Genomic DNA, 25,565 nt, shown 5'->3' with positions numbered 1-25,565 from the left:
TTTAGTTATTTTTATCATCTCTCTTTTTTTTTCCTCTCTTGGTTACTTAGCTATGGGTTTATCAGTTTTGTTGATGTTTTCAAATAATCTGCTTTTAGTTTTGTTGATTTTCTCTACTGTTTTTCTGTTTCCAATTTTATTGATTTCTGTTCTAATTTCTTATTATTTGCTTCCTTTTATTCAGGTTCATGCTGTTATATTTTCTGTAGTTTCCTAAGGGTGGAAGGTTAGATTATTAATTTTAGATCTTTCTTCTATTCTAATATATGCATTTAATGTTAGAAGTCTCTGTATAAGTACTTCCTTCATTGTATCTCACAAATTTTGGTAACTTGTATTTTCATTTTTGTTTAGTTAAAAATATTTTTTATTTTCTGTTGAGATTTCCTTTTTGACCCATTTGCTATTTAGAAATGTGTTGTTTAATCTCCAAATAGTTGAGAATATTCTGGCTATCCTTCTGTTATTGATTTACAGTTTGGTTCTACTGAGAGAACCACATCTCTATGAGAGAAATCATACTTTGTATGATTTCTGTACTTTTTTTTCTTTTTCTTTTTTGAGACGGAGTCGTGCTCTGTTGCCCAGGCTGGAGTACAGTGGTGTGATCCCGGCTCACTGCAAGCTCTGCCTCCCAAGTTCAATCCATTCTCCTGCCTCAGCCTCCTGAGTAGCCACCACGCCCGGCTAATTTTTTGTATTTTTTTTGGTAGAGACAGGGGTTTCACCGTGTTAGCATTTTTTTTTTTTTAGTAGAGACAGAGGTTTCACTGTGTTAGCCAGGATGGTCTCGATCTCATGACCTCGTGATCCGCTCCCCTCGGACTCCCAAAGTGCTGGAATTACAGGCGTGAGCCTCCGCACCCAGCCGATTTCTGTACTTTTAAACTTGTGATCTCAGCTACTTGGGAGGCTGAGGCATGAGAATCGCTTGAACCCAGGTGGTGGAGGTTACTAGTGAGCCAAGATTGCACCACTGCACTCCAGGCTGGGCAACAGGGCGAGACCCTGTCTCAAAGATAAATAAATAAATAAATACACATAAATAAATAAAGTTTATGGCCCAAAATGTGATGTGTCTTGGTGAATGTTCCATGAGAAACTGCAAAGAACGTGTATTCTGTTGTTGTTGGATAAAATAGCCTATAGCCGTCAACTAGATCCAGTTCTTTGGCAGTGTGTCTAGTTTAACTACGTCTTTACTGATTTTCTGCCTGCTGGATCTGTTAATCCCTGATAGAGGGATGCTGAAGTCTCCAACTGTAATAGTAGATTGTTTATTCCTCCTTGCAGTTCTACCAGTTTTTACCTCATGTATTCTGATGCTCTGTTGTTAAGTGCATCAGAGATCGTTATATCTTCTTGGAGTATTGACCTCTATCATTATGTAATGCCCTTTTTTATTCCTGATAATTTTCTCTATTCTGAAGTCTGCTTTGTCTGAAGTTAAGATAGTTACTCCAGCTTTCTTTTAATTTGTGTTAGCATAGTATATCTTTCTATATCCTTTTAGTTTTCTTAAAATTAATCTTTTTATTCTTCCCTTTACTTTTAACCTATATGTGCCTTCATATTTAAAGGGAGTTTCTTCTAGACAACATAATTGGGTTTTATTTTTTAATCTACTCTGTCAGTTTCTGTCTTGTAACTGGCATACTTAGAACTTTATATTTAAAGTGATTATTGATGTTGTTAGAGTAAGAGCCACCATATTTATAACTGTTTTCTATTTGTTGCAGTTGGTTTTTGTTTCTTTTTAAGATCTTCCCATATTTTTCTGCCTTCTCTAGTTGTAATTGAGCATTTTCTATTATTTCAGCATGTAAGTTATACTTCTTTTAAACAACATTTCTAGTACTTGCTCTAGAGTTTGCAGTATACATTTACAACAAACTTAAATCCACTTTCGAATAGCTCATGTGTGGTACAGGTACCTATTAAAGAGTAATATCAGTTTCTCCCTTCCAGCCTTTATAACTGACTGGCATTAATTTTACTTATTTATAAGGTATAATCACCCAATATGTTGTTGCTATTATAATTTGAAAAATAGTTATCTATTAGATCAATTAAGAATAAGGGAAATAAATGGCTTAAGATCTGAGTTTCTCTTCTGTATCATTTTCCTTCTCTCTGAAGAACTTTTAAAATTTCTTGCAAGGCAAGCCTACTGGTGACCAATATACTCCGGTTTTGTTTGTCTGAGAAAGTCTTTATTTCTTTCCACTTTGAATGATAACTTTGCAGTATACAGAGTTCTAAATTGCTAGTTTTTTTACTTTCACACTTTAAATATTACATTCTACGATCTTTTTACTAGAACAGTTTGTGAAGAGAAATCCATTATAATTCTTATCCTTTTTCTGCTATATGTAAGTTACGTTTCTCTCTCTCTCTCACTTTCTTTTTTGTTGTTTTTTTTTTTGTTTGTTTTTTTCCCGGGGAAAATTAATTTACCTTTTTTTTTTTTAACTTTTAAGTTTAGAATTGCATATGTTTCTTTTATTTATTCTGCTTGATGCTTTACAAGCTTCCTAGATCTGTGGTTTGGTGTCTGTTGCCAATTTTGAAATATTCTCAGCCATTATTCGAATTTTTTCTATTCTTTTCCATCTTCTCCTTCCAGTATTCCCTTACACATATGTCACACCTTTTGAATTGGTCCACAGTTCCTGTATATTCTGTTCCATTTTTCTTCATTCTTTGTTTTCTTCACATTTCCATTTGGGAAGTTTCTACTGACACATCTTTAAGCTCCTTGCTTCTTTCCTTGTAGATGTCCAATCTACTGGTGAGCCCACCAAAGTAATTCTTCATTTCTCTTACAATGTTGATTTCTAACTTTTAAGAAATTTTTTATTTTTAGAATTTCCATGTCTCTGCTTACATTTTACCCATCTATTCTTGCATCTTGCCCACCTTTTCCATTTGAACACTTAGCATATTAATCATAGTTATTTTAAATTTCTGGTATGATAATCACAAGGTTTCTGCTATATCAGAGTCTGGTTCTTTCACTTGTTTTGTCTCTTCAAACTGAGTTCTTTGTTGTTTTTACACATGACATAATTTTTTGTTGAAAGCTGGACATGATGTATTGGGTAATAGGAACTGAGATAAACAGGCCTTTAGTGAGAGCATTTGTGTTTTTCTGGCTAGTAGTAATGCTGTGTTTACTGTTTGCTATAGCTGTAAGTATTATAATTAATTTTATGTGTCAATTTTAATGAAGCCATGGGCTGCCCAGATGAAACATTATTTTGGAACGTGTCTGTGAGGGTATTTCCGGGACAGATCAGAGTTTGAATTGTGCTATGGGCAGGCATCATATAATCTATTGAGGGCCATAATAGAACAAAAGACACAGGAGGGAGACACTCATCCCTTTTTTCCTACCCAGCTTGAGCTGGGACATCTCATCTCATCTCCTGCCCTTGGACTGGGATTTACATCATTAGCTCCTGTGGTTGTTAGGCCTTCAGACTTGGACTGAATTATACCATTGAGTTTCCTGGGTCTTCAGCTTGTAGATAGCAGATTGTTAAACTTCTCAGCCTCTATAATATATAAGATATCTATATATCTATCTATACATATATATATAGATCTATCTATACATGTACATATATAGCTCTATCTATCTATCTGTCATCTATTCTCAGCCATTATTACCTTAAATATTTCACATATTTTTCTACTCTTTTCCATTTTCTCCTTCTGGTATCCTTTTACACGTATGTTATACCTTTTGTAATTGTTCCACAGTTCTTGGATATCCTATCCAATATTATACATTGGATATATCTATATCTATATCATCTATATCTATGCATCTTATTGGTTCTGTCTTTCTGGAGAGCCCTAATACAGTAGGTACCTGAGACTTCAATTTTTTTCTATTGTTCTTGTTTTTCTCTCCCTTATTGTCTTTATCTTTTCCTAGAAACTCCTTCTTAAGTAGAATCTGGGCCTTGCTGTTCTTTAGCTGTCATCTGCTGTTCTTATGCAGGAGCCCTGGTGATGAGGCAATAAAGTGGGAGAAAAGGGTATGTGCTCTGTAAGTCTATGAGTAGTGAGTCTATTATCCCAGGCTATGACCTTAGCTTCCTTCTTCCTAAGATAAGAAAAAAAAATGTGTGCGTGTATATACTCACACACACACACACACACACACACACTCTCACACACACACATTCACGTACTACTGGTTCTGTTTCTCTGGAGACCACCAACAGATTATGAATACATCACATATTAAACATCATGTGGAATGGTTCTTCTTATATGCAAGTCACTAGATTAATAGCACATAATACTTTAAATTGAAAGGTTTGAGACAAAGTTGCTTTTTAAATTCAGAACTTTAATAAACTGAAGACCAATTTAAACCCACGTAGCTTTAATTAGTCTTATTAGCTCACAACCTCAGCCTTCCACTCTTGCAGAAATTTAAATGGCCCTTACTAGCTGTGTGACTTTTGTGACCTTAAGTCAATTAAATTCTCAGTTTACTCATCTGGAAGTGGGGATCATTTTTGCCTTTTCTATTTTTAAGGATTTTTGTGGAAATCACAGAAGTTTGTGAAGACTCTGTAAGCTCTAAAGGGCTACTCTCCTTAGAAGTAATTATCATCAAGTATAATTGGTGAGGATTCAACTAATTCACATTGTGGTCACATTACATTATAACTGGCTCCAAAGCCTTAGAGAAGGATAGGTGGGGCCATGGAACCCACGTGGAACATGACTGCATTAATAACATTGAATGATGCTCTTGACATTTTACTTCAATTTTTCAGATTATGTCAAGAAGACAGTCTGCTCAGAAATACTTTTCATATTTCTAAAACTAATTGCTTCTTTCATAATGAAAAATCATACCCAGGCTCAGAGCCTTTGAAGGCAATTTTATTTGGCAAAAATTCAATAATTTTTATAAAAATAGTTATAATTACCTCCTATTTACATCTGATAATACTAACTTGCCATTTGCTATAATGATATGTGGTATCCTTTTAAAATAAATGCATTTAAATGAAGAAACTTGTCTTAATTGTACAAGTGAGAAGGGAAGGTAGCAAACACTGGGGAAATGGGATGTAAAAAATTGAAGATGCGAGAAACACTACTCTAAAATGTTCTAAATGCCCAAAAGTATTTCTCTGTACTAGTGTGCATGCTCTCATCTACAAATGCAAGATTCCACCTTGGAATCCTGAAGAATGGTAGGGTGTTTTCTAGTTGCCTTTCTTGCATCAGCTTGTTCTGTTTTTTACACACACCTTGTAAGGTAGGAGTTAACATCTCTGTTTTGTAGATGGGGAAATGAGATGTGGAGAGTGTCCTTGTTCAAGGTCATACTGTGTCAGTGCTGTAGCCACTATTTAAATCAGAGGTTGTAGGGAAGAAAATAGAGCAGGGAAGGGTCTGTGTGGAGAAGGTGATAGTGATGCAATGTCAGCATCACTCACTCACTCAAGGTCAGGCTCTGGGAAGCTGACTGTGAAAAAATTCCAGAAGATAAGAGGCTTGACACCGTTAACTCTTTAACTAGGGCCTAGATGAGGCAGGACAGTCTTTTCCTTCTTCGGGGGAAAAACTTGCCTTCTGGCAAGTTTTGTTCAGATCTCTGGTTCTGATTGTGGGCAGATGGTTTTTAATAAATGTCCAGAGGGAGAAGGAATGAAGAGAGACTGAAGGAACGAAAGGAGAAGAGAGGAAAAGATCACTCTCAGAGCTTCGATTCCTTGGGAGTCTCGCATTCTTCCTGGTTCCTTCCTAGGGTGTCATGGAGATACTTGAGGCATTTTGCTAAGGTTGAAAATGGGATGTTTATAGCACCTCAACCCTGGCAGACAGCTGGAAACAATTAACACCATATCTTAAAAATCCCATAGTTGGAAGCTGTTCAGCAGCCCTGATGTTTAAAATCCCTTTCTGGATGGTTGGAGCAGAGATAAAAAGAGACAGGAAATTTGATGCACTCATTATGTTTTATGTGCTGAGCACTTGGGCAGTTCTATGAGGTCACTGCTGCTGTTAGCCCTATTTACCAGATGATAAGACTGAGTTTCAGAGATAAGTATGTGCCCTGTGCCTAGGGTCAAGGAGCTAAGAATTCAACCTCCCAAAGCTCATGGCTTTTTTAGGCGAACAGGCAGAGAATGTTGAATGACAAAGTGGGTGGGGTGGTCTGAATAAAGCCTCCCTCTAAAAAAAGGTAAAGGTTGGCTGGGCGTGGTGACTCATGCCTGTAATCCCAGCACTTTCAGAGGCAGAGGAGGGTGGATCACTTGAGGTGAGGAGTTAAGAGACCAGCGTGGCCAACATGGCGAAACCCCATGTCTACTAAAAATACAAAAATTAGCCAGGAGTGGTGGTGGGAGCCTGTAATCCCAGCTACTCGGGCGGTTGAGGCAGGATATTTGCTTGAACCTGGGAGGCGGGGGTTGCAGTGAGCCTAGATCATGCCACTGCAATCCAGTCTGAGCGAGAGAATGAAACTCCATCTCAAAAAAATAATAATAATAAGTAAATAAAGAAAAAAAAGAAAAAAAAAAAAGAAAAATGTAAAGGTATCCACATCCTGATTTGTGGAACCTGTGAATGTTACAGGCAAAAAAAAAAAAAAAGAGAGAGACTGCAGATGCAACTGGGTGACAAGATGTTGAGATGGGAAGATTGTCCTAGATTATCTAGATGGTGCTTAACTAGAATCATAGATATCTATAAAAGCGAGACAGACGGAGATTTGAAACAGAAGAGGAGAAGGCGATGTGACCACAAAGGCAGAGACTGGGGTGATGTGGCCACAGCTGAGGAATGTGGCAGCTGGCAGAAGCTGGAGGAGGCCTGGGAAGGATTCTCCCTCGGGCCTGTGGAGGGACCATGGTTCTGCAGACACCCCGACTTCAGCCCAGTCAAATTGATTTTGGATTTCTTGTCTCTGGAACTGTGAGATAATAAATTTCTCTTGTGTTAATCCGCGAGGTTTGTGGTAATTTGTTATAGAAGCCACAGGGAACCATACAGGGCCTCAAATAGAATCCTGAGCGACAACATTTCAGGGACCGTGAGAGGGAGAAAGAATGCCAAGGAGGTGAGGACAAACCAGGAGTTTGGAGAAACAAGGAGTGTCCCAAGGAGAGATAGTGGCCCGGTCCCCTGACCCATCAGGCCAGGAGTCGTGTGACTCGTCCCCATCCTGCAAGGCCTCCTCTGCTTTCCTTGGTTCCACGCCTTCTCTTCCTGGGCAGTGGCACCTTGGGCTCCAGAGCTGAGAAGGTCCTTAGAGACCTCTGAGACCTTGGTCCAACCTCTGTCCCAATGCAGGAGTGTCTCCAGGACATTCCAGAGAGTTGTCAATCTCGCTAACCCGTCACAGATGAAGGCTAGAGGTCATGGGTGGTGTCTTGATGGAGAGTTGTGGAGGGGAGATGAATGAAGACAAAATACCGAAATGCAACCAAAATCTCACAGTTCAAAAGCCACTATATAGTCAGTCAATCAATGTACAATTAGGGGTAACAGAGATCCTTACTTCTTCAAAAGCCAGCACTTTACAAATGCTGCAAAATATCTTGGCAACTAATGCATATGGTGTGCCACCTGGGTAAGGTGGCTGATCCCTGCAGTTGACACTGGGGAATCAACTGGGCAGCTCTCTAGGGAACAGGGACCCAAGGGTTCTTCCTGGTTGCGGGGGCAGGGAGCAGATGCGAGCCTTGCCCTTGATTAAAACCATTCCCACTTACAGGACAGATGAACATCAGATGAGCTAAGGTGTTAGCATCCAGCCCTCTGGAACTCTCCCCTCCTTCTAGTTAATACTCAGCCACAAGCCAGTGTCAAAAAGCTTTTCCCTGGCTTTGCAGTGTGGGTTGCACGTGCTCTGCAAACTAGCAGGTAGGCCAAAATTTATATTGTTCCTACGCCAAAATGCAAACTCTTTTTCTTGACCTAAGAGGTCTGCAGGCAGATGGGGCCCGCCCACCTCGCCAACTCCACCTCCCACCTCCCTATCCCTGGCTTATCATCCTCACCTCCCTCACCATGAGCAGGCTTCTCTTAGTTCTTGGAATCTGCCAAACTGGGATTTTGTGCTTGCTCTTCCCTCTACCTGGGAAGTTTTTCCCATGGCTGGTGCCTTCTCAACTTCCAAATCTCAGCTTCAGTGACACCTCCTGGAGGTACCTTCCTTGACCACTTCAGCAAAGATGTCCCCCACACCAAAAACTTGTAATCATGCATTGCCTTTTCTTACTTCATAATCTATCATTCTACAGAATTATTTTATTTGCTTACCTTCTCATTGGCTGTCTTCCTCTGCCCACCCCATGACTCTCAGGGTAGGTTATTAACATTGTTCCTCATTCTACTCGTAATGCAGAGCTTGAAATATACTAGGTGCTTGACTAGTATTTATTAAATGTAGTAATGACTGAGGGAAGGCTGTAGGGACAGCCTCACAGATGAAGCTGAGGGCTACTGTTGCCATGGCACATGGGAGAGGGAGGTCCAAGTGGAACCACTAAAGATCAAGGGCAGGGAAAAAGATTCTAGCCAGACGTAGTCCAGGGAGAGGGGCTGCTACAGGCTAAGGCTGACAAAAACAGGATAGCAGATAGGATGCTCCTCAGCCTGGAAACTCACTGGAAAAGGCCCAAGGAAGCTCTGGGTGGGCTAGTGGGGTCTCAAATGGCAAAGAAGACTTCTATGCTACTAGATGAGCCTTGAAGCCTTCAGATAGTGGAGTCAGTATAGAGGGTCAATCTACGTAGCTGAGATCTGGGAAGGTGTATGAGAGATAAGTGTTGTGGAGGGGCCCCCCAAAATGCCCATTGACTGGATGCTTTCCCAGAACATCCTCGCTATCAGGTCTTTCTATGCAGTGGGATCCCTGCATCCTTTACATAGTTAATGATCACCTTTTCAGTGCATTATGCAGCCCACTAGACCATAAAAAACTTGGAGAGAAGCTCAGAGGCATCTTGGTGTGATGGCTAAAGGCTAATGACTGTTTCATAGCCTGAGATTATAGGCCCCATAAAGTGCTTCACAGCATTTCCACAGCCAGCATAATATGGTGGGGAAGAGCCCTGCCTCTGAGACCAAGAGCATAAACCCAAGTCCAAGCTGTGTGACACTGGCCAAGTCATTTAACCTCTCTGTTCCTCATCTTTAAAATGGGCATGATGGTAGCCCTATTTCAGAAGGCTGTCATGAGGCTTAAATGAGTTTAGCCCATAAAGCACGCTGAACAGTGCCTGACGTACAGTAAATGCTATGGAAGTATTAGCTTGTATTGTCATTCAAGGAAGTAGCAGTGGGCTTTGAAATAGTATTCACAATATCACACAGAGATAACAATGTTAATTGTGAGTCCAGGCTGGTTCTTGAGGGCTGGTGGGCTAGTGTAAAGAATTATCTTACTTCATAATCTATCACAAGCCCAGTGTGATGGGACATGGTGAGGGAGGAATATGGTGAGGGAGGTAAGCAAGGGACAGGGAGGTGGGAAGTGATGTTGGAGAGGTGGGTGAGACTCATCTGCCTGCCAGACCTCTCAGGTCAAGAAAAGGAATTTGCATTTTTGCCTAGCAGCAAAACAAATCTTGGCCTGCCTGCTGGCTTGCAGAGCATTGGTAACCCACGCTGTAGTCCCGAAGCCAGCCAGGGAAATTCAGAGCTCTGGATGATTCCCAGGCTTCCCACACTCTCCAGGAACCAACTTGCCACTGTGGACAGATCATAACATTCCACTGTAACACTGTAGTTGGTCAGGCAGGGAGTTGGTGCAGAAAACTGGAAAGCATGCGTTTCCTTCTGTGGGGGGATCATGCTTGTGCATTGGAACAAGCATGACAACGGTTTCTTTCTTTCTTTTGTTTTTTTTAATTGAAAGGATGATGAGTAATTTCCTGTCATTGACTCCTGGATCATGGTTATATTTGATATGGAAGTTGTGATCCTGACACTTCCAATACAAAAACAGCAACTTCAAGCCTCAAGTGACTCTTAGCTTTAACAAAAAGAAGGGTGCTTGATTGGCAAACCTGGCCAGTTATGTGCTTTTCCAGATGTTGGATGCTCCTTTTAAAAAACTTCTTGTAGGAGAAAAAAGAATTCCAGTCAAAATACATTTTTATTATCTTTTACATTTACCTATGTTATAATCTTTACTGGTGCTCCCATTTCTTCATGTGGATTTGGGTTACTGTCTAGTGTCTTTTCATTTCAGTCTGAAGGACTCCATTGGGATTTCTCGGAGGGAAGGGTGTGCTAGCAACAAATTTGCACAATGTTTGTTTATGTGAATAGGTGTTAATTTCTCTTTCAATTTTGAAGGATTGATTGCTTTGTTGTCTACTAAATTCTTGTGTGACAGTCTCCCCTCCAAGCATTTTGATATTATATCAAAAATGTATTTTGATATTGGATGGGGTTTTTCTAACTGCCTTGTGACTAGAAAAAAATGCATTAAGTCTTCAAGGCTGGTGTGGCTAGTTAAGACCATATGTCATCCAACTGCCTTTTGGCCTCCATGGTTTTTGATGAGAAATCAGCTGTTCATTTTATTGGGGAGTCCTTGTTTGTGATGAGTCCTAAATATTTTCTCCCATTTTCCTCCATGAAAGTTTATAGTTTTATGTTCTATATTAAATCTATGATTCATTTTGAAGTAATTTTTGCATAAGGTGCAAGGTTTAGGCCCATGTTCAGCTTTTTTCCATGATGGATCCAGAACTATTTGTTGAAAAGTTTGTCCTCCCTCCATTGAATTATTGTAATGAAATAATGGTCTTCACTAGCCATACCAGCCTAGAAGATTTTAATGCATTTTTGTCTAGTCATAAAGCAATTTAAAAAACCCCACCCATTCAATATTTTATTTTGGGATTTAGAGATTTTTTGTATAAGAATCATCATCTTGTTCTTCCCCCTTCTTATCTTTAATAAGCAACCTTTCACTGTGGCTATAGAGAGTTAGAAAAATGTGGTGGAATAGAAATGCCAAGTCCATAAATCTCAAACAGTTTCTAAAATGAGAGGGGAGATAAAAAAAAAAGGAAAGAAATGGAAAGGAAAAGGAAGGAAAGGCAAGAAAAAAGAAAAGAAAGAAAATAAAAAGAGAGTGGGCCTGGAGTTCAGCTTCGAATTCATCACTTTTTATCTGATTACCTTGGACTTCTTTCCTGTCTGCAAATAGAAACAATACTCCCTTCTTCACAGACTGCTTGTGATAAGTGACGGCTCACAGGTCAAGCTTCCTGAGGGGGTCCTGCTGCACCTCCCTTCCTGACCCGGGGAGAGGTGGCAGACCAAGACTCTTTCTCCTGAAACCTGCCTCTCTTCCTGAGGCTGGAGGAGGCTGGTAGCAGAGGTGTCTGCAGAGAGGTGGGCAACTGGGGGGTAGATCTTGGATTAGTGTGCTAATGGGGGATGGGGGTGCCTCTACATTCTCCCCATCTAGCGCCCCGCACTGCACACCCGCCCTGCTTGAGCTCTGGCTGTAGAGAAAGATCAATGAGGATGTAAATGGATTAGGAAAAGCCTGCCTGGCTTCTTCCCGTGCCACCCAGCACCTGGGTCTCTGGAGATTAGTGGGTGGCAGCTTTGTCAGGGAGATAGGCATTTAAACATCAGCTTTGGTCTAAAGGCCCTGCTTCTCAGAAGAGAGGGAAGAGAAGACTACCCCTCTTCAGTCTCCTCCAGTTTCTCTGTGAGGCTGCCCCTTTCTGAAATGTGGAGCTTATACTTCTGTCTAGTGAGTCGCTCTTGCACTTCAGGCAGGTGCTGGAGAAAGGGGTGGTACTGGCACCAAATCTAACTCTGCATGTGGCAGCCAGAGATGAAAGATGTGAATCATGTATTGCAGGCAAAAACGTTAGCTAACTTCCCCAGAGAGAGAAGGAGAGGAGGCCACATAATACCCAGGTGTAGGTTACTCTCTGCAACAGCTTGCGCCCAGCTGGGAGGTGCTGTTCTCATGCTTCATTTGGTCATTCATGTATTTATTTATTCATTTAACCTTTCATTTGAGAATTTGTTTGTTTACTCATTCACTGAGAACTGACCAGCCAGCCCGGCCAGTCCCCCAGTTAACATTTCTTTAACTCCTCTGTGTGCTTGGCTCTCTGCCTGACCCCAGAGACCTAGGTGATGAAAACACAGTGCCGGTGCACGGTGCACGGGGAGTGGCCAGACCATACCTGGCTGGGCCAGAGTGGCGAATATGGGCCCAGACATGTTCCTGGACATTACAGAGGCCCTGTCACATGCATGTCTTTATCGTAGGCATGAGCCTGTCCTCTGTGACACTGGCCAGTGCCCTGCAGGTCAGGGGTGAAGCTCTGTCTGAGGAGGAAATCTGGTCCCTCCTGTTCCTGGCCGCTGAGCAGCTCCTAGAAGATCTCCGCAATGGTAAGAGAGTATGTTTGGGGCGGTAAAATCACAGGGGGTTGTATGTGAAGCTTCCCACACTAATACAGTTCTGGCTGCTGCTGCTTTTTTTAAAAAACATTTTTCTTTTCAACCTCTGAGGGCACAGAACAAGGTTGTTGCTTCTTGATCTGTGATTAGTCTGAGGTATTAGAATGAGTGGACGAATAGCACCCACCCTTGGAGCTGCACTGGGAGGGCAGGCCTATCTCTTGGACCCATGCCATGTGGCAGAGTTGAAAGAAAGGCTTTGCTTCCACCTTGGAGTTGCAGCATTTCCAGGCATGCAAAGCTGGGAGGATTTAGGAAGAGAGTGGCTGCAGTGCTATGTGCATCTAGCAGCACATAGACTGTCTCTGGGCATAACCAGAGAGGCATGGGGTGGTCACCCAGGACACCCCCACACTCTGTCCACCAGATGTCGCACTAGTCTGTGCCCCATCACAAGGCAGGCCTGGCCGGGCTCGGTGGCTCACACCTGTAATCCCAGCACTTTGGGAGGTCGAGGTGGGCAGATTACCCAAGGTCAGGGGTTTGGGACCAGCCTGACCAACATGGTGAAACTCCGTCTCTGTTAAAAATACAAAAAAAAAAAAAAAAAATTAGCTGGGTGTGGTGGCCCCCGCCTGTAATCTCAGCTACTTGAGAGGCCGAGACAGAATTGCTTGAACCCGGGAGGCAGAGGTTGCAGTGAGCCAATATTGTGCCACTGCCCTCCAGCCTGGGCAACAGAGCAAGACTCATCTCAAAAAAAAAAAGAAAAAAAGAAAAAAAAAAAGGCAGACCTACCCTGTGTTCTAAACAGGGGAGGTTAATAGAAAGAATTATTAAACTGTGTTTAAAGACAACTGTAAGGCATAAGAAAATGCTGGTGGGGTGTGGTGGCTCACTCCTGTAATCCCAGTACTTTGGGAGGCCGACGGGGGTGGATCACCTGAGGTCAAGAGTTCAATAGCAGCCTGGCCAACATGGTGAAACTTGAAACCCTGTCTCTACTAAAAATACACATACAAAATATTAGCCGGGCAAGGTGGCATACACCTATAGTCCCAGTTACTCGGGAGGCTGAGGCAGAATCACTTGAACCCGGGAGGCAGAGATTGCAGTGAGCTGAGATCACGCCATTGCACTCCAGCCTGGGAGACAAGACCACGAAACACCGTCTCAAAAAAAAAAAAAAAAAAAAACAAAAGAAAGAAAACAAGAAGAAAAAGAAAAAGACAAAGAAAATGCTACTGGGTCTCCTAAGGCTGAGGGCAGGTACCCAGTGAGGGAGAAACTTTGAAGGGAAGCCCCCTTCCCTGTTTGGGGTTCAGATCTGTGGGAGGTGCTGTGCTTGCAGCCCATGATGATGGTAGAATTTGCTGGTGTGCCCCGCCAGAGGTGGTCTGCAGTCATGGCCCAGGCAATAGCCACCGGTGGCCAGGTGGAGAGCACGCACTGCAAGTGGGGGTCAGGGCGACCCTTTGGGGTGTAGGTGGGCTCAGGCGAGTCACCTCTCTGGAGGTTGGTGTGGGCAGGAGGGCCACTAGAGTCCTGTGTAGATTGGAGAAGGTGGTCATATGTCTAGCTCAGGCCTTGAGGTGGCCAAGGGATCTCATGTCTTGGGCATGTGTTCTGTGCAGAGCCCAACCTCCAGGTGGCCTCACATTTGCACTAAACTCTAGAAACTGCGGGAGAGATAAGGCCTCTTGCAGTGTCTCTTCAGAGCCCTCTAATGAGAAAGCTGCACACTGCTCTCAGTACAGGAGAGACCTAAGGCAGCAGTATCCAAGGATGACTCTGGGGCTCCTAGGCATTAAGCTCCAGAACAAACGCTGAGTGCCCACATTGAAGTATCAACTCAGAGATCACACGTGCTTGGGGGCTTCGGTGCATGTAGCAGAGGCTGCTGGCATGAAAGATCACACATGTTCTGTGAGGGTGATGGGTCCCAGCGTGGGCCGATGGAGGAGGCTGTGTGCCTATGCCTTCAGTGTCATCTTCTCCCTCTTCCCCACCATGGAGGTTCTGATGAACAGCTACAGGGCTCCCAGAAGACCAGCTGCCTTGGGTCCTGGTCTGTCTCTAGAGAACTCAGGCTTGTGCTAAATTCCAGGTGTGGCTGACCCTCTCTTTACCTTTTACCTTGAGACTCTTGGGCCACGGATGAATTTAGGTGCAGGTGGTAACTTCCTGGCCGTGGCCACAGCCACCTTTTAGTATACTATGCATCAGGGTTGAATTTGCTCCGTTCCATGTCTCCTCCGGGTCTTGCTCACATTCAGTCCCAGAGATGGGTACTGCCAGGCACCTGCTGGGCACAGTCCCATGCTGGCCCCCCAGATGGAAGCTCTGTCTCTACAGCCCCATCACTGGCTTGGTTTCAGATTCCTCGGACTATGTGGTCTGCCCCTGGTCAGCCCTGCTTTCTGCGACTGGAAGCCTTTCTTTCCAAGGCCATGTTTCTCACATAGAGGCTGCTCCTTTCAAGGCCCCTGAACTGCTACAAGGACAGAGCGAGGATGAGCAGCCTGATGTGTCTCAGGTAAGCTGTGCAGCTTCTCTGCAGCTGCTGAGTCCTGTGCCCTGATAAAGGCCTGTCCCAGCGGCAGCCTCCCCATCTCCCAGCTCAGCCTTGCAGAGCTTGGTTCTCAACACCAAAGCAGAGTGGGTTTCAAGAGTTTTATTCCCAGGATGTCTTGTCAGCAACTTACTAGCTCATGGACAAGGGCAAGTCCACTTCTCTGAGCCCCAATTTCTACACTGGTAAAGTGGGGTTAATGTGGCTTAATTGATCAGGCTATTATCAATATTCAAAAAGAAGTGTTGAAAAGCTGTGGTTAAGTGGTCTGGCACATTGTTACCATTGGCAGTATGCAGCAAGACACCTCAAAATGACCCAGCACGTCCTCAACTAGGAATTTATTCCAAGGCACAAGTAAAGATAAATTTAGCTGCAGCAATGCTGATTGTTGTATTGCTGACATTAGTGATAAATTGAAAACAAGCTAAATAGTCAGTGGGAGAGGATATGAGACAAAACAGCATTAAAATGAGTCTATGGAAGCTTATTTAATGACTTGAAAAGAAATTCAATATATGTGCACCTAATATTATCCAAGTTTGGTTAGAGAGAATGAAAGAGAGACAGAGAGGAAGTTCTAAAAATACATGCACCGAAGTGTCTACGGTGATTGTTTCTGGATGGCAGCATCAATGGAGATTTTTGATTTTCCTGCAATGGACATGTTTTGCTTTTGAACAGCAAAAGTTTCCAGTAAACATCATTTTTGATTTCAAAGAGAATTTTAATTCTCTCGAAGGAGAGAATGATGCAAGGTAGCCACACAACACTGGGTGGGGCACGGTGGGTGTTCTCAGAGTTCTGTTTCTTCTTCCTCGCCCTTTCATGAGAAAAGTGCACATGTGAAAATGCTGCTACCCTCGGGAGGCATCATGGAATGGGAGCTGCTTTCCCTCCAGGCTCTGAAAGGCAAAGAATGGGGACTTGGTGGCTTCCAGATTTGGTTTATCTGGGTCCACATGTCTCTAAGGCAGCTCACAAAAGTGAAGGTCTAAGAGTTCCAGTTCCACTGACCCCAGCTCTGGCACCCCCTCCCCGCTGACATCCTGGAAGTCACTCTGGCATCCAGGCCCACATACCTTCTTATACAGCCGGGACCCCTGGGCTGAATCACTGATTCCTGGATGGGACACAGACTTGGGTGCCTCTCAGGTCTGTTTGGGTCTCTTGGCTCCACCTATACCGAGTTGCCTCCTATGCCCTGGACTCAGCTAAGATGTCACATCTTGAGCCTTGGGACTGGGATTTCTGTGTGACTGCTAAAGGACCATGCCAGTGCAACCTGAGAATGCAGGGGAGCTAGCTTCTTATGGGGTAAACTTAGCTAGTGGTAAATGAGAGTCTGGAGGGAACTAAGAGGATACGTTTTCCTTTCTCTTTCTCTCATGGATGGCTTTGTGCTGTGCAAGCCTTGCAAGCTTTCTAGAGAAGTCCTGAGTTCTAGGAAGCCCTGTCTGCTGCACTTCAGGCTGTGCTCTGTTGCTTGTGGCAAGGAGGTGGCCAGCATTTTGACCCTGCATATCACATTGGTCCCTGTCTCCCTTCCCATTTTCTCTACACTCTCATTGCCCTGGGCTTACAACCCCTGAATGAAGGGTCTGCACTTAACCCTTGCCTCAGGCTCCACTTTCTGATGTACCTGAGGTAACACAAATTTGAGTGCTCCTGGGGTCCTTCCCTGACCATCCCAGCACTCACTGGTGAGGATCAGGCATCACCCTCCCAATTGCAGGTTGGCCTCCACTGAGCACCTTGTGAAGGCCTAGTCACCCCTCTGCCCGGAGCATCTTTGAGCTGGAAAGTAATATGTTCCTCCCTCCTGCACACTTTCCTCCAGGCAAAGGCACGAGGACTCCAATAGATTCAAGGCTAATAGGTTGAGTTAAGAACTGGCTAAATGTATTACTGAGTCCTGGCCAGGAACATGAGAGTGAGTGTGAGCTAGAAGAGATCCAGCATGAGAGGGACTGAGCTCTGAACTAACCAAACATTGGTTTAGCGCTCTAGGTGTATGAAGCATGGCAAGTGGAGTGGGCTTTAAGGGGCCAGAGCCACCAGCCTCAAGCCCTGTTTATTAGGCCAGGAGGCAGAGTGACCAGGTTACTTGATCTCTTACAGCATCTCTAACACTTAGTTCTGTTCATCGCTGTTCTTTTCCATTCATTACAGTCTCCTCTCTTCATCCAACTTGGCATGGGTCCATGAGGGGTTGGTTGGGCAGCTATGAGCTAGGAGAATGGTCCCTGGACAGGCTGTGCTCAGAATCCTCCCCCAGTCCTGGGCCTCGTTCTGATGCTGGGAGGGTGTACCCGGACCCCCTCTTCAGACCAACATCTGCCCTAAACAGTGCACTGATATATTTCCCCGACTACTTGGCATCTTAGTCCCAGGTGCAGGTCAGGTAGAAGGTGTGAGCAGGTCTCTAACTACAAGTCATCTGTGTTGCCAGTACCCCATCCCGTGCTCATGGCAGACATCACCAATCAAACATGGTGTTCTTTCCCACTGAGCCAGGAGTTGCCTTCAAAGTGCTTCTCACCAACCCTCTACTGGCAGTATCTACCAATGAGCTGAATTTAGAATTTTGGATGAAACCTTTCGTCACTGTGGCCAAGGCCTCGCCCTAAGACACTTTTAGACAGAGCCATTGGAATCCACGTGAGCTCCCAGGTGTGGGTGGTGCCTTTGGCAGTGCTCAGGATGCTGGAGCTCTGTCTGCACTTCAGTCCCTGCAGCTCCATGAGTCTCTATGCTCCGTCGTGCTAACCACGTGGGAAGACCAGCCTTGCAGGTGGCAGTCACTGCAACTGGTTCTGGGAACTTGTTGGGTTAATGAGAAAGAAGTGGCTGTCTACCAAGCCCCCGCTCTTCGTGTCCTTTCTCTGGAAATGGAGGTGCAGCTTGTGAACTTTCTTGCGTGGTATCTATGCACATTCATCTGAGGGATGGGAGCTGGTTTCAGGATATAATTTCAAACAAAGATGAGAGCTAATGAGTTGTCACAGGTGACACTGAACACATCTTGACCTTGAGGATGTGAACAACCAAAACCAAAAACTAAAACCACTTATATTAAACCCAGTGGGTGGCTCAAATAACTGTGTGTTTTTACATACAATGTTTCATTACCTCATTGTTTCCTTCTAAAGTCCCAAAAACCATTTCCTGAGAAGAGAGATCTTAAGGTAAATGTGCCTTGTCAGTTATAATAGAAGCCCCACAATAAAAACCAACTGACATTGATTGAGGACTGGTATAATCCAGAGGTCATGTAGCCAAGTGGGAACAATTCAAATACTACATCACAGGATTGCAGTGAGGACTAAATAAGTTTAAATGGGTAAAAGACTTAGAACAAAGCTTAGTATATTGGAAGTACTCTATGTCTAATAATAACAGTAATGGTAACAATAATAATAGTTAATATTACCATCTTCGGGTACTTTTGACTTGATCTTTATTAGAATTCAGGCGGAATACTCATTTTTAAATCATGAAATCGAGGATCAGAGATGTCAGACAATGCTCTTCCCATGATACCATTTTGCTTTTTGACAACATACAGTGCTTTTTAATCAGGCTGAACCACAATGTGTCATGGAAACAGAAGGCCTAAAATACAATGGCCAGGGCCAAATATATGGTTATTAGTTACTTAACAAGAGGTCTAGGGATTGGTCAGCAGCCGATTCATGTCATCAAGGATCCAGGCTGTGTATTTCCATTCTACCTTCCCCAGTGGCTGGTTTTCTATCCTATTCTTGCTGCCTCATTGTCACAGAATGGCTGCAAAGACTCCATGCATTAATCATATCAATGTTCAAGGCAGGTACAAAGGGGAAAGCGTGGGGCCAGTCACATGTGTCCTTTTGTCAGTAAAGCAAAAACCTTATCAGAAGCCCCCTAACAGATTTCTGTCACGCCTTTCACCAATATTGAGTGTCATGGTTTCTGCTAGAAAGCAAATTTCTGGCTTAGCCTCCGAAGTAAAAGGGAACAAGGGTCAAGGAAGTTGTAGATGGTGCTGGACCAGCCAGACAACAGTGTCTGTTCATGTGGAAATTAGGTTGTATTTTTCTTGCAGAGCCATGGAATAGGAGAGATGATTGGAATCTAATCATGTACTCTTCTTTTGGGCAGATGCACGTCTATTCTTTAGGAATGACCCTCTACTGGTCGGCAGGGTTTCACGTTCCACCACATCAGGTTTGTAAACAAGATACTTCAAGTCTTGCCAGGCTATATCTTTGGGTTTATTTAGTGGTTTTCTCCTGGGCAGGGACCACATTTACTGAGCACATATACCGCTACTCTCCCCTCCTCTAGGTCCTAGGCAGGCGTTGTGAACTCATCACACGACTCCTTCCTGCTAGTGCAGAAACAACCTCAGAATCCTACTCAACATAGCACTCCAGGTAGCCACAATTTGGGAGTGGCAAGCAAGATAAGTTTGGCCATCTCCACTCAGGGGAAGTATTAATAGCAAGCTAGAGAATTTTATAGACACTGAAGATACAGATTTACATATATTTTTAAAAAGACTTTAAAACAACCCTTCCCAAAGTGAAATGCTTCCCTGAAAAAGGCTCCTGGGCTCAACAGATTTGGGTAAATGCTCCCTACAATATCTCCCTCTCAAATAGTTTTTAGAGTCATCTTTTAAAGACTACAAGGTTTAAAGCTTAGAAACTTTTAAACTTTATCCTGGCTGGGCATGGTGGCTCACACCTACAGTCCCAGCACTTTGGGAGGCTGAGGCAGGCAGACCACTTGAGCTCAGGAGTTCGAGACCAGCCTGGCCAACATGGCAAAACCCCATCTCTACTACAAATAAAAAAATTAGCTGGGTGTCGTGGTGCTTGCCTGTAGCCCCAGCTACTCGGGAGGCTGAGGTATGAGAATTGCTTAAACCCCGGGGACTGGGAGGGGAAGGTTGAAGTGAGTGGAGATCGAACCACTGCACTCCAGCCTAGGGAACAGAGCAAAACCCCCTCAAAAAAGATATACACAAAAATATCCTAATGTTTTACACAATTTTTGACTACAGAATAGAAGTGTCTGTGTACATTTCCATTTGACACTATAACAATTCCTTAGAGACTGGTGCCACAAGAACACATGCTGGAGAGCCCTGCCCAGCTGACTCGGCCAGACTGGCTCCCTCCCTTCTCCCTTCCTTCCTTCCTGCCTTTCTACTCACCCCATCCTCTCCAATTCAACATCCGGCACTTCCTGGGTGGTCTTTCTAAAAGAGAGACCAGCTCACCGCTGTCACATGCAACCTGTTGTAACGCCACCTCACTGCCCGTGGGGCTGCCTCCTGGCTTCTCAGTGAGGCACACCTGGAGCCTAGGATAGGGTCCCTTCTCCCGTCTGGCTCCCCTTTGGCAATCTGCCAGAATCAGGACTGGCTTCCTGGGTGTGTGTCCTGGGTGTGTGACCCTGTGTCATAGCACAGGGTCCTGCATTTAGTTTAATGCTCTGGTATCCCTGTCTTGGAATTCTTAATAATTTTGAACAAGGGACCCCACATTGCCATTTTCCCCCAGGCCCTGTCCTGCTCATAATCCCGTTCCCTTCAGATGCATGTCAGCTTATCTGCATCTTCATGCCTTTGCACACACTGATCCCTTCACCAGCACCTCACTCCCCACTTTCCTCTTAGTTAACTCTAGCCTTGGCTAAACCCCTTCCTCTACATTAGTGCCATGGCCTGTGCTTCCCAAAGTCAAAGCCCTCGTCATCCTCTATGATGTTTGTCTCTTTTAGTGACCGTCTCTCTCATCACACCATTATTTTCCTGAAGGCAGGGACTGTATCTGGTGTGGCTGGATTTACTGTGACAGCAGGACTCAGCAGCTTGGCTGTATACAGAGATAGGTGCTCACAGCTGAAGCAGTAGTGCAGCCTTTATCTGGAAAGTGACCTGCAGTGTGGGTTGAGCTTGAGAAAAGTCTGATTTTGAATCTGAATTTGAGGCCTTTCTCATATGAATTGTGATCATTTAAATGCATGAGGGAAATGCTTATTAGATGCTTCCATTTTCTTTTGCTCGATATGTACACGTGACATAAAGTTCAACCAACAACGATTGAGCGTTTGTGCTGACTGCTGGCTGTTGCAAAGTGAACAGGAATAGGCCACAGTCTATATGTCCCTGGAGCTCACATTCCAGGGGAAAGGCCCAGTGAGATCCCATGAGTGACTGGATACAATGACAAGCTGCGCAGGTGAACTTGAGTGAAAGGTTGACCTCTGGTTTGATTTGGGGTGCTTGGCACAGGTGGAAATCCATCTTGTTAAAGCGTCTATTTTTCATGAGCATTCCAAGCACGCTTGGGCAGAAGGGTGTTCTGGTTTAGAAAGCAGCCGGTAACACAGAACTGATGCAGAGATGATTGCTCTGCACTTTGCGGCCTCAGTGATGGATCTTGTGTCTGTCCTTAAATTCTCCAGAAGGAGCAGGCATCTGCTCTGGTGCTTGTGGGAACACCCATTTCCATGTCTCCAAGGCCTGCCTGACAAGATGCTGCCTCGCAGCAGCAGCTCTTACTGCTCTCTCCTCTCACCGGCCCTGTCTGCCTCCAGCCCCTGCAGCTCCGTGAGCCCCTGCACTCCATCCTGCTGACCATGTGTGAAGACCAGCCTCACCGGCGGTGCACATTGCAATCGGTTCTGGAAGCTTGTCGGGTTCATGAGAAAGAAGTGTCGGTCTACCCAGCCCCTGCCGGTCTCCACATTAGAAAGCTAGCTGGCTTGGTTCTGGGCACCATTTCCGAGGTCAGTAGAGAACCGTGTTTTTCAAGCAGTAGCCACTGGCCTTGTGTGGCTCTTAACATTAGAATTAGTTAAATTATAATTAACTAAAATAAAATAAAAAATTAAATTAATCAGTCACATCTGTCACATTTCAAGTGCTCAGTTGCCACTTGTAGCAGGTTACGACCCTATTGAACAGGGTGGATCTAGAATATTCTTGTCATTGCAGTTCTATTGGGCAGTGCTGACAAAGACCTTTGGGCAAGCCCCAGTTTCTCACATGGGTAAGACCCTTGACATCTTGGCGAGTGCCTCCTTACATAAAGCAATCATGTTTAGAACCCATGATTCAGTTTTCTTTTCAAAATTCAACTCCAGGTTCTGCACAGAAACCTTCCCTGACTTCGTTTTTGTGGTCCCTGGGTACCCTCCCCTCTGCTATTTTATACCTGCAGGGGGTCCTTTGTTGTGCTTGTCACACTGTGCTGCTTGCTGCCCTGTGCAGTCCCCAGAGTGCAGCAAGGGGCATGGCACATGGGAGGCATTTGGCTTAGGTTGGATTCCCTCCAAGCTAACCCAGAGACAGGGATTCTTGTGCAAGTTATTTATTAGGGAAATGTTCCTGGGAGAGGGGAGTGATGGTAGTACAGCTGACAAGTTGAAGGATAAAGTCTCAGCTGGAGACAGGCCCAGCCTGGCCCCCTGGGGAGCTCTGGTGCAGGAATGGCACCTTGGAGTTGGTCCCCCATGAGACCCGGGTGGAGCTGGGGTAGGATGGGCAAGTGAGGTGCCTATGGCACAAATTATAAGGAAGTTTGTATTTGGGAGGAACCAAAGACAGGTAAGCTAGAGACCAGTTGGGTGGCTGCACTTGTCCAGGGATAAGTTGGAGAGCTGAGACCAGGATTAATGAGGGGCCATGTGGATGGAGATGAGGGGACAGCAAGGTGGATAGTGGCAACAGTCAATCAGAGAAGGCTTCTTCCATCAGAGAAGGCTTCCTTCTTGGACCCTTTCTCTCTTGGCATGGGAACCTGTGGCTCCTGTGAATTGAGCCAGACGATTTGGTGGGGGAAGTGGACTATATTTATTTGAAAGACACTGAAGTCTACCATCCACTGGTGTGCCATTGTCCTTGGATAGACACTGTATTGACCTGCAACATTTCCATCAGGGACTTGCAAAGTAGATGTCAGTCACTTATCAGCATTCACTGGGCACTGCATTAGGTGTGCTATGGCAGTGCGTAGAGCACACAGAGATGTTGGGGGAGACAGACAAGCAGCACACTCAGGGAACATGGTGCAACAGAGCCAGGTGTGAGTGCAGTGATAAGGGAAGGTGATCAGAGGGCAGAGGTGGAGAGGCTTAGAAGTAGAGAGGACACAGTTCTGGGTCTTGTGGGCACAGAGGAGCTTCTGTGCCCCCAAGAGGGAATGCATGAACAAAGGCACAGATGTGTGTGAGTGCACAGGTCTGGAGTGGGGGGTGAAGTGCCTTCAGGGTGCATGTGGGGGATGGGTACAGAGCACATTCTGGGTGCCAGAGAACACATCATTAGGTGCTCACTCTGTAGGGCAGACAATTCCACATTGATTCAGTCTGACAACCAGTTTGCATGTATCTATAAAAACACCCCCTCCTTATCTTGGTATGTGGATGTGTGATGCACTTGACCCCCAGGTGGAGAAAAGAGTTGTGGAGGAAAGCTCCTCTGTGCAGCAGAACAGAAGCTACCTGCTCAGGAAGAGGCTGCATGGGACAAGCAGTGAGGAGAGCCCAGCGGCACAGGCCTCGGAGTGTCTGCATCCTTGCAGAGGTGGGTACGCGCCCTGAGCAGTCCCTGCGTGGGCCAATGGTACCAATTCTATTGTTTCCTGCCCTGTATGGGCCACACATTCACATTGTGATGGCAAAGAAAGTCTATGTAAATGCCACTCTTTCAGGAAGCCACTGAAGAGAAGGGGCTGAGCTTAGGACTCACCTGTGTTCCCAGGAAAGTCTCATTTGGGGACAAAACTTAACACAGTTATTTATATCAAATGCAAACTTTAAAAATGAGTTCTAAGTGTCCAAGTTGAGAAAATCCAAATTAAAACAAACAACAAGAAATGAAAAACTTGATTTTTTTCCAGTTATTGTTCTGGGTGTGTTAAAAGAGTGTTTTTTGGAATAATCTTCAAATCTACTGTTCTCTACTTTCAACTAAATCTGAGCTTTTTTTTTTTTTAATTATTGTTATTGTTTGTTGTCTCTAAAACAAGGTGCACTTTGCCATTAGGCTTTATTTTCCCTTGTAACTCTCCCTCCAACCCTCTATAACTGTCATTTCTGTTTTCTACATGAGAAACAGATTCAGAGAGGTTAAGTAATTTCACCAAGGTCACACAACTAGTAAGTCATGATGCCATTCATGCTCTGGGATGCCTGGTTTAAAAAAGCTGTGATCTTGGTTTCTGCCTATGCCCTCTACCATGTTGCTTGGTTAGTTTCAGAAAGAAGCATGGAGACCCAGAGCTCGCCGGAGCCCCACTGGAGCACCTCAACACATAGTCACTGCAGCCTCCTTGTTAACCGGTAAGCAGCAAGGCCTGCAGGGTGCTGTGAACTTGATGTGAGACATAGGCGTGGGGGCTACGGTACCTTATTTCTTTACTGATTGTTAATGAAAAGCCTCTTACTCCTCTAGAAAATGCCAATGCTGTTCCATTAGCAGTTGAAGAAGCCGCATTTAAGCAGATCCGAAGCCAAGATGATGAGGGGCCTGGTGGCAGCTGTGCTGTCAAGGCATCCTATTTCCCCTGGGAACCATACTCAGGCCGAGTGGCAGAGCGACAGCGTGCCTCAATATTGTTGCCATTATCCATTGCCATACCATGCTGCCTAACAAGCAACCACAAAGCACAGTAGCTAAAAGCAACAATTATATATTTAGCTCATAATTCTGTGAGTTGGTCATTTAAGCTGTGCTAAACTGAGAGGTCTTCTAGACTCTGCTGAAAGCCTTCCTGCATCTGTGACTATCTTCAACTCGGCTAGCCAACCTCTCCTGGGGGGTGAATGGCCATTGTCTGGGAAGCTCTGGCTCTCCTCCACCAGCAGGTCAGCCTAGGATTGTTCTCGTGACAATGGCAGAACTGAGAGAGAGGAACTGAGAGAGAGAGAGAGAGAGAGAGAGAGAGAGAGAAGAGAGGAGAGAGGAAGGTGAGGTGCATAAAGCCTTCAGAACTGGCCTTCCATCATTTCCACATCATTCTGTTGGCCAAGTCAAACCTAAAGGCCAGCCCCATTTCAAGGAGTAAGAAATAGACTCCTTCTCTTGATGGCAGGAGGATGCAAAGTCGGATTGCCAAGGGTGCAGATCAGGGAGAAGAATTGTGGACATTTTTGCACTTGTCTAACTTAGGATGCTTGAATCAGATCAAAACCTAGATGGGCTCGTGTATTCCTGGACCTGGAACCTTGTTCATTTTGAAGTTCAGGTCGTTTATTTATTCACGTATTGACTGTTGAGGGCTGTAACAGTGTCTTGTCATAGTTGATGTCAAATCCATAGTTGGCGCCCTGATTGGATATTGTAGAGTTTATCTTGCAATTATTTTTTCCTGCCATTTAAAACTTTATTTTCCCAATGAAAACAATTTTTACCCCCGATTCCTTAAACAATATATTTTATTGTCAAAATATTTTGAGCAATATATCAAATTCTAAAGAAGCCAGAACCACTACAATCCCATGACCTGCTGGGTGGTTGCTCCAGACCTGTGGTACTGGCACCACAAACAGAGAGGCAGAGCCA

General features: G+C 44.5%; 1 protein-coding gene across 1 annotated transcript in view; it reads left to right on the top strand.

Annotated features, from left to right (window-relative positions):
- FRMPD2 (FERM and PDZ domain containing 2) overlaps positions 1-25,565 on the top strand; it is a 128,193-nt gene that overhangs the window by 11,390 nt on the left and 91,238 nt on the right. Inside the window, exons 2-7 of the mRNA XM_011950350.1 lie at positions 12,298-12,423; positions 14,811-14,968; positions 19,148-19,213; positions 21,596-21,787; positions 23,450-23,585; positions 24,256-24,343. Coding sequence (XP_011805740.1) covers positions 12,298-12,423; positions 14,811-14,968; positions 19,148-19,213; positions 21,596-21,787; positions 23,450-23,585; positions 24,256-24,343 — 766 coding nt within the window. The remainder of the gene's footprint in view (positions 1-12,297; positions 12,424-14,810; positions 14,969-19,147; positions 19,214-21,595; positions 21,788-23,449; positions 23,586-24,255; positions 24,344-25,565) is intronic.

This window comes from Colobus angolensis, unplaced genomic scaffold (assembly GCF_000951035.1).
Source record: "Colobus angolensis palliatus isolate OR3802 unplaced genomic scaffold, Cang.pa_1.0 Scaffold306, whole genome shotgun sequence".
Taxonomy (NCBI): Eukaryota; Metazoa; Chordata; class Mammalia; order Primates; family Cercopithecidae; genus Colobus; species Colobus angolensis.
Note: the sequence above shows the minus strand (reverse complement) of the source record. Positions and strands in the feature narration are given on the sequence as shown.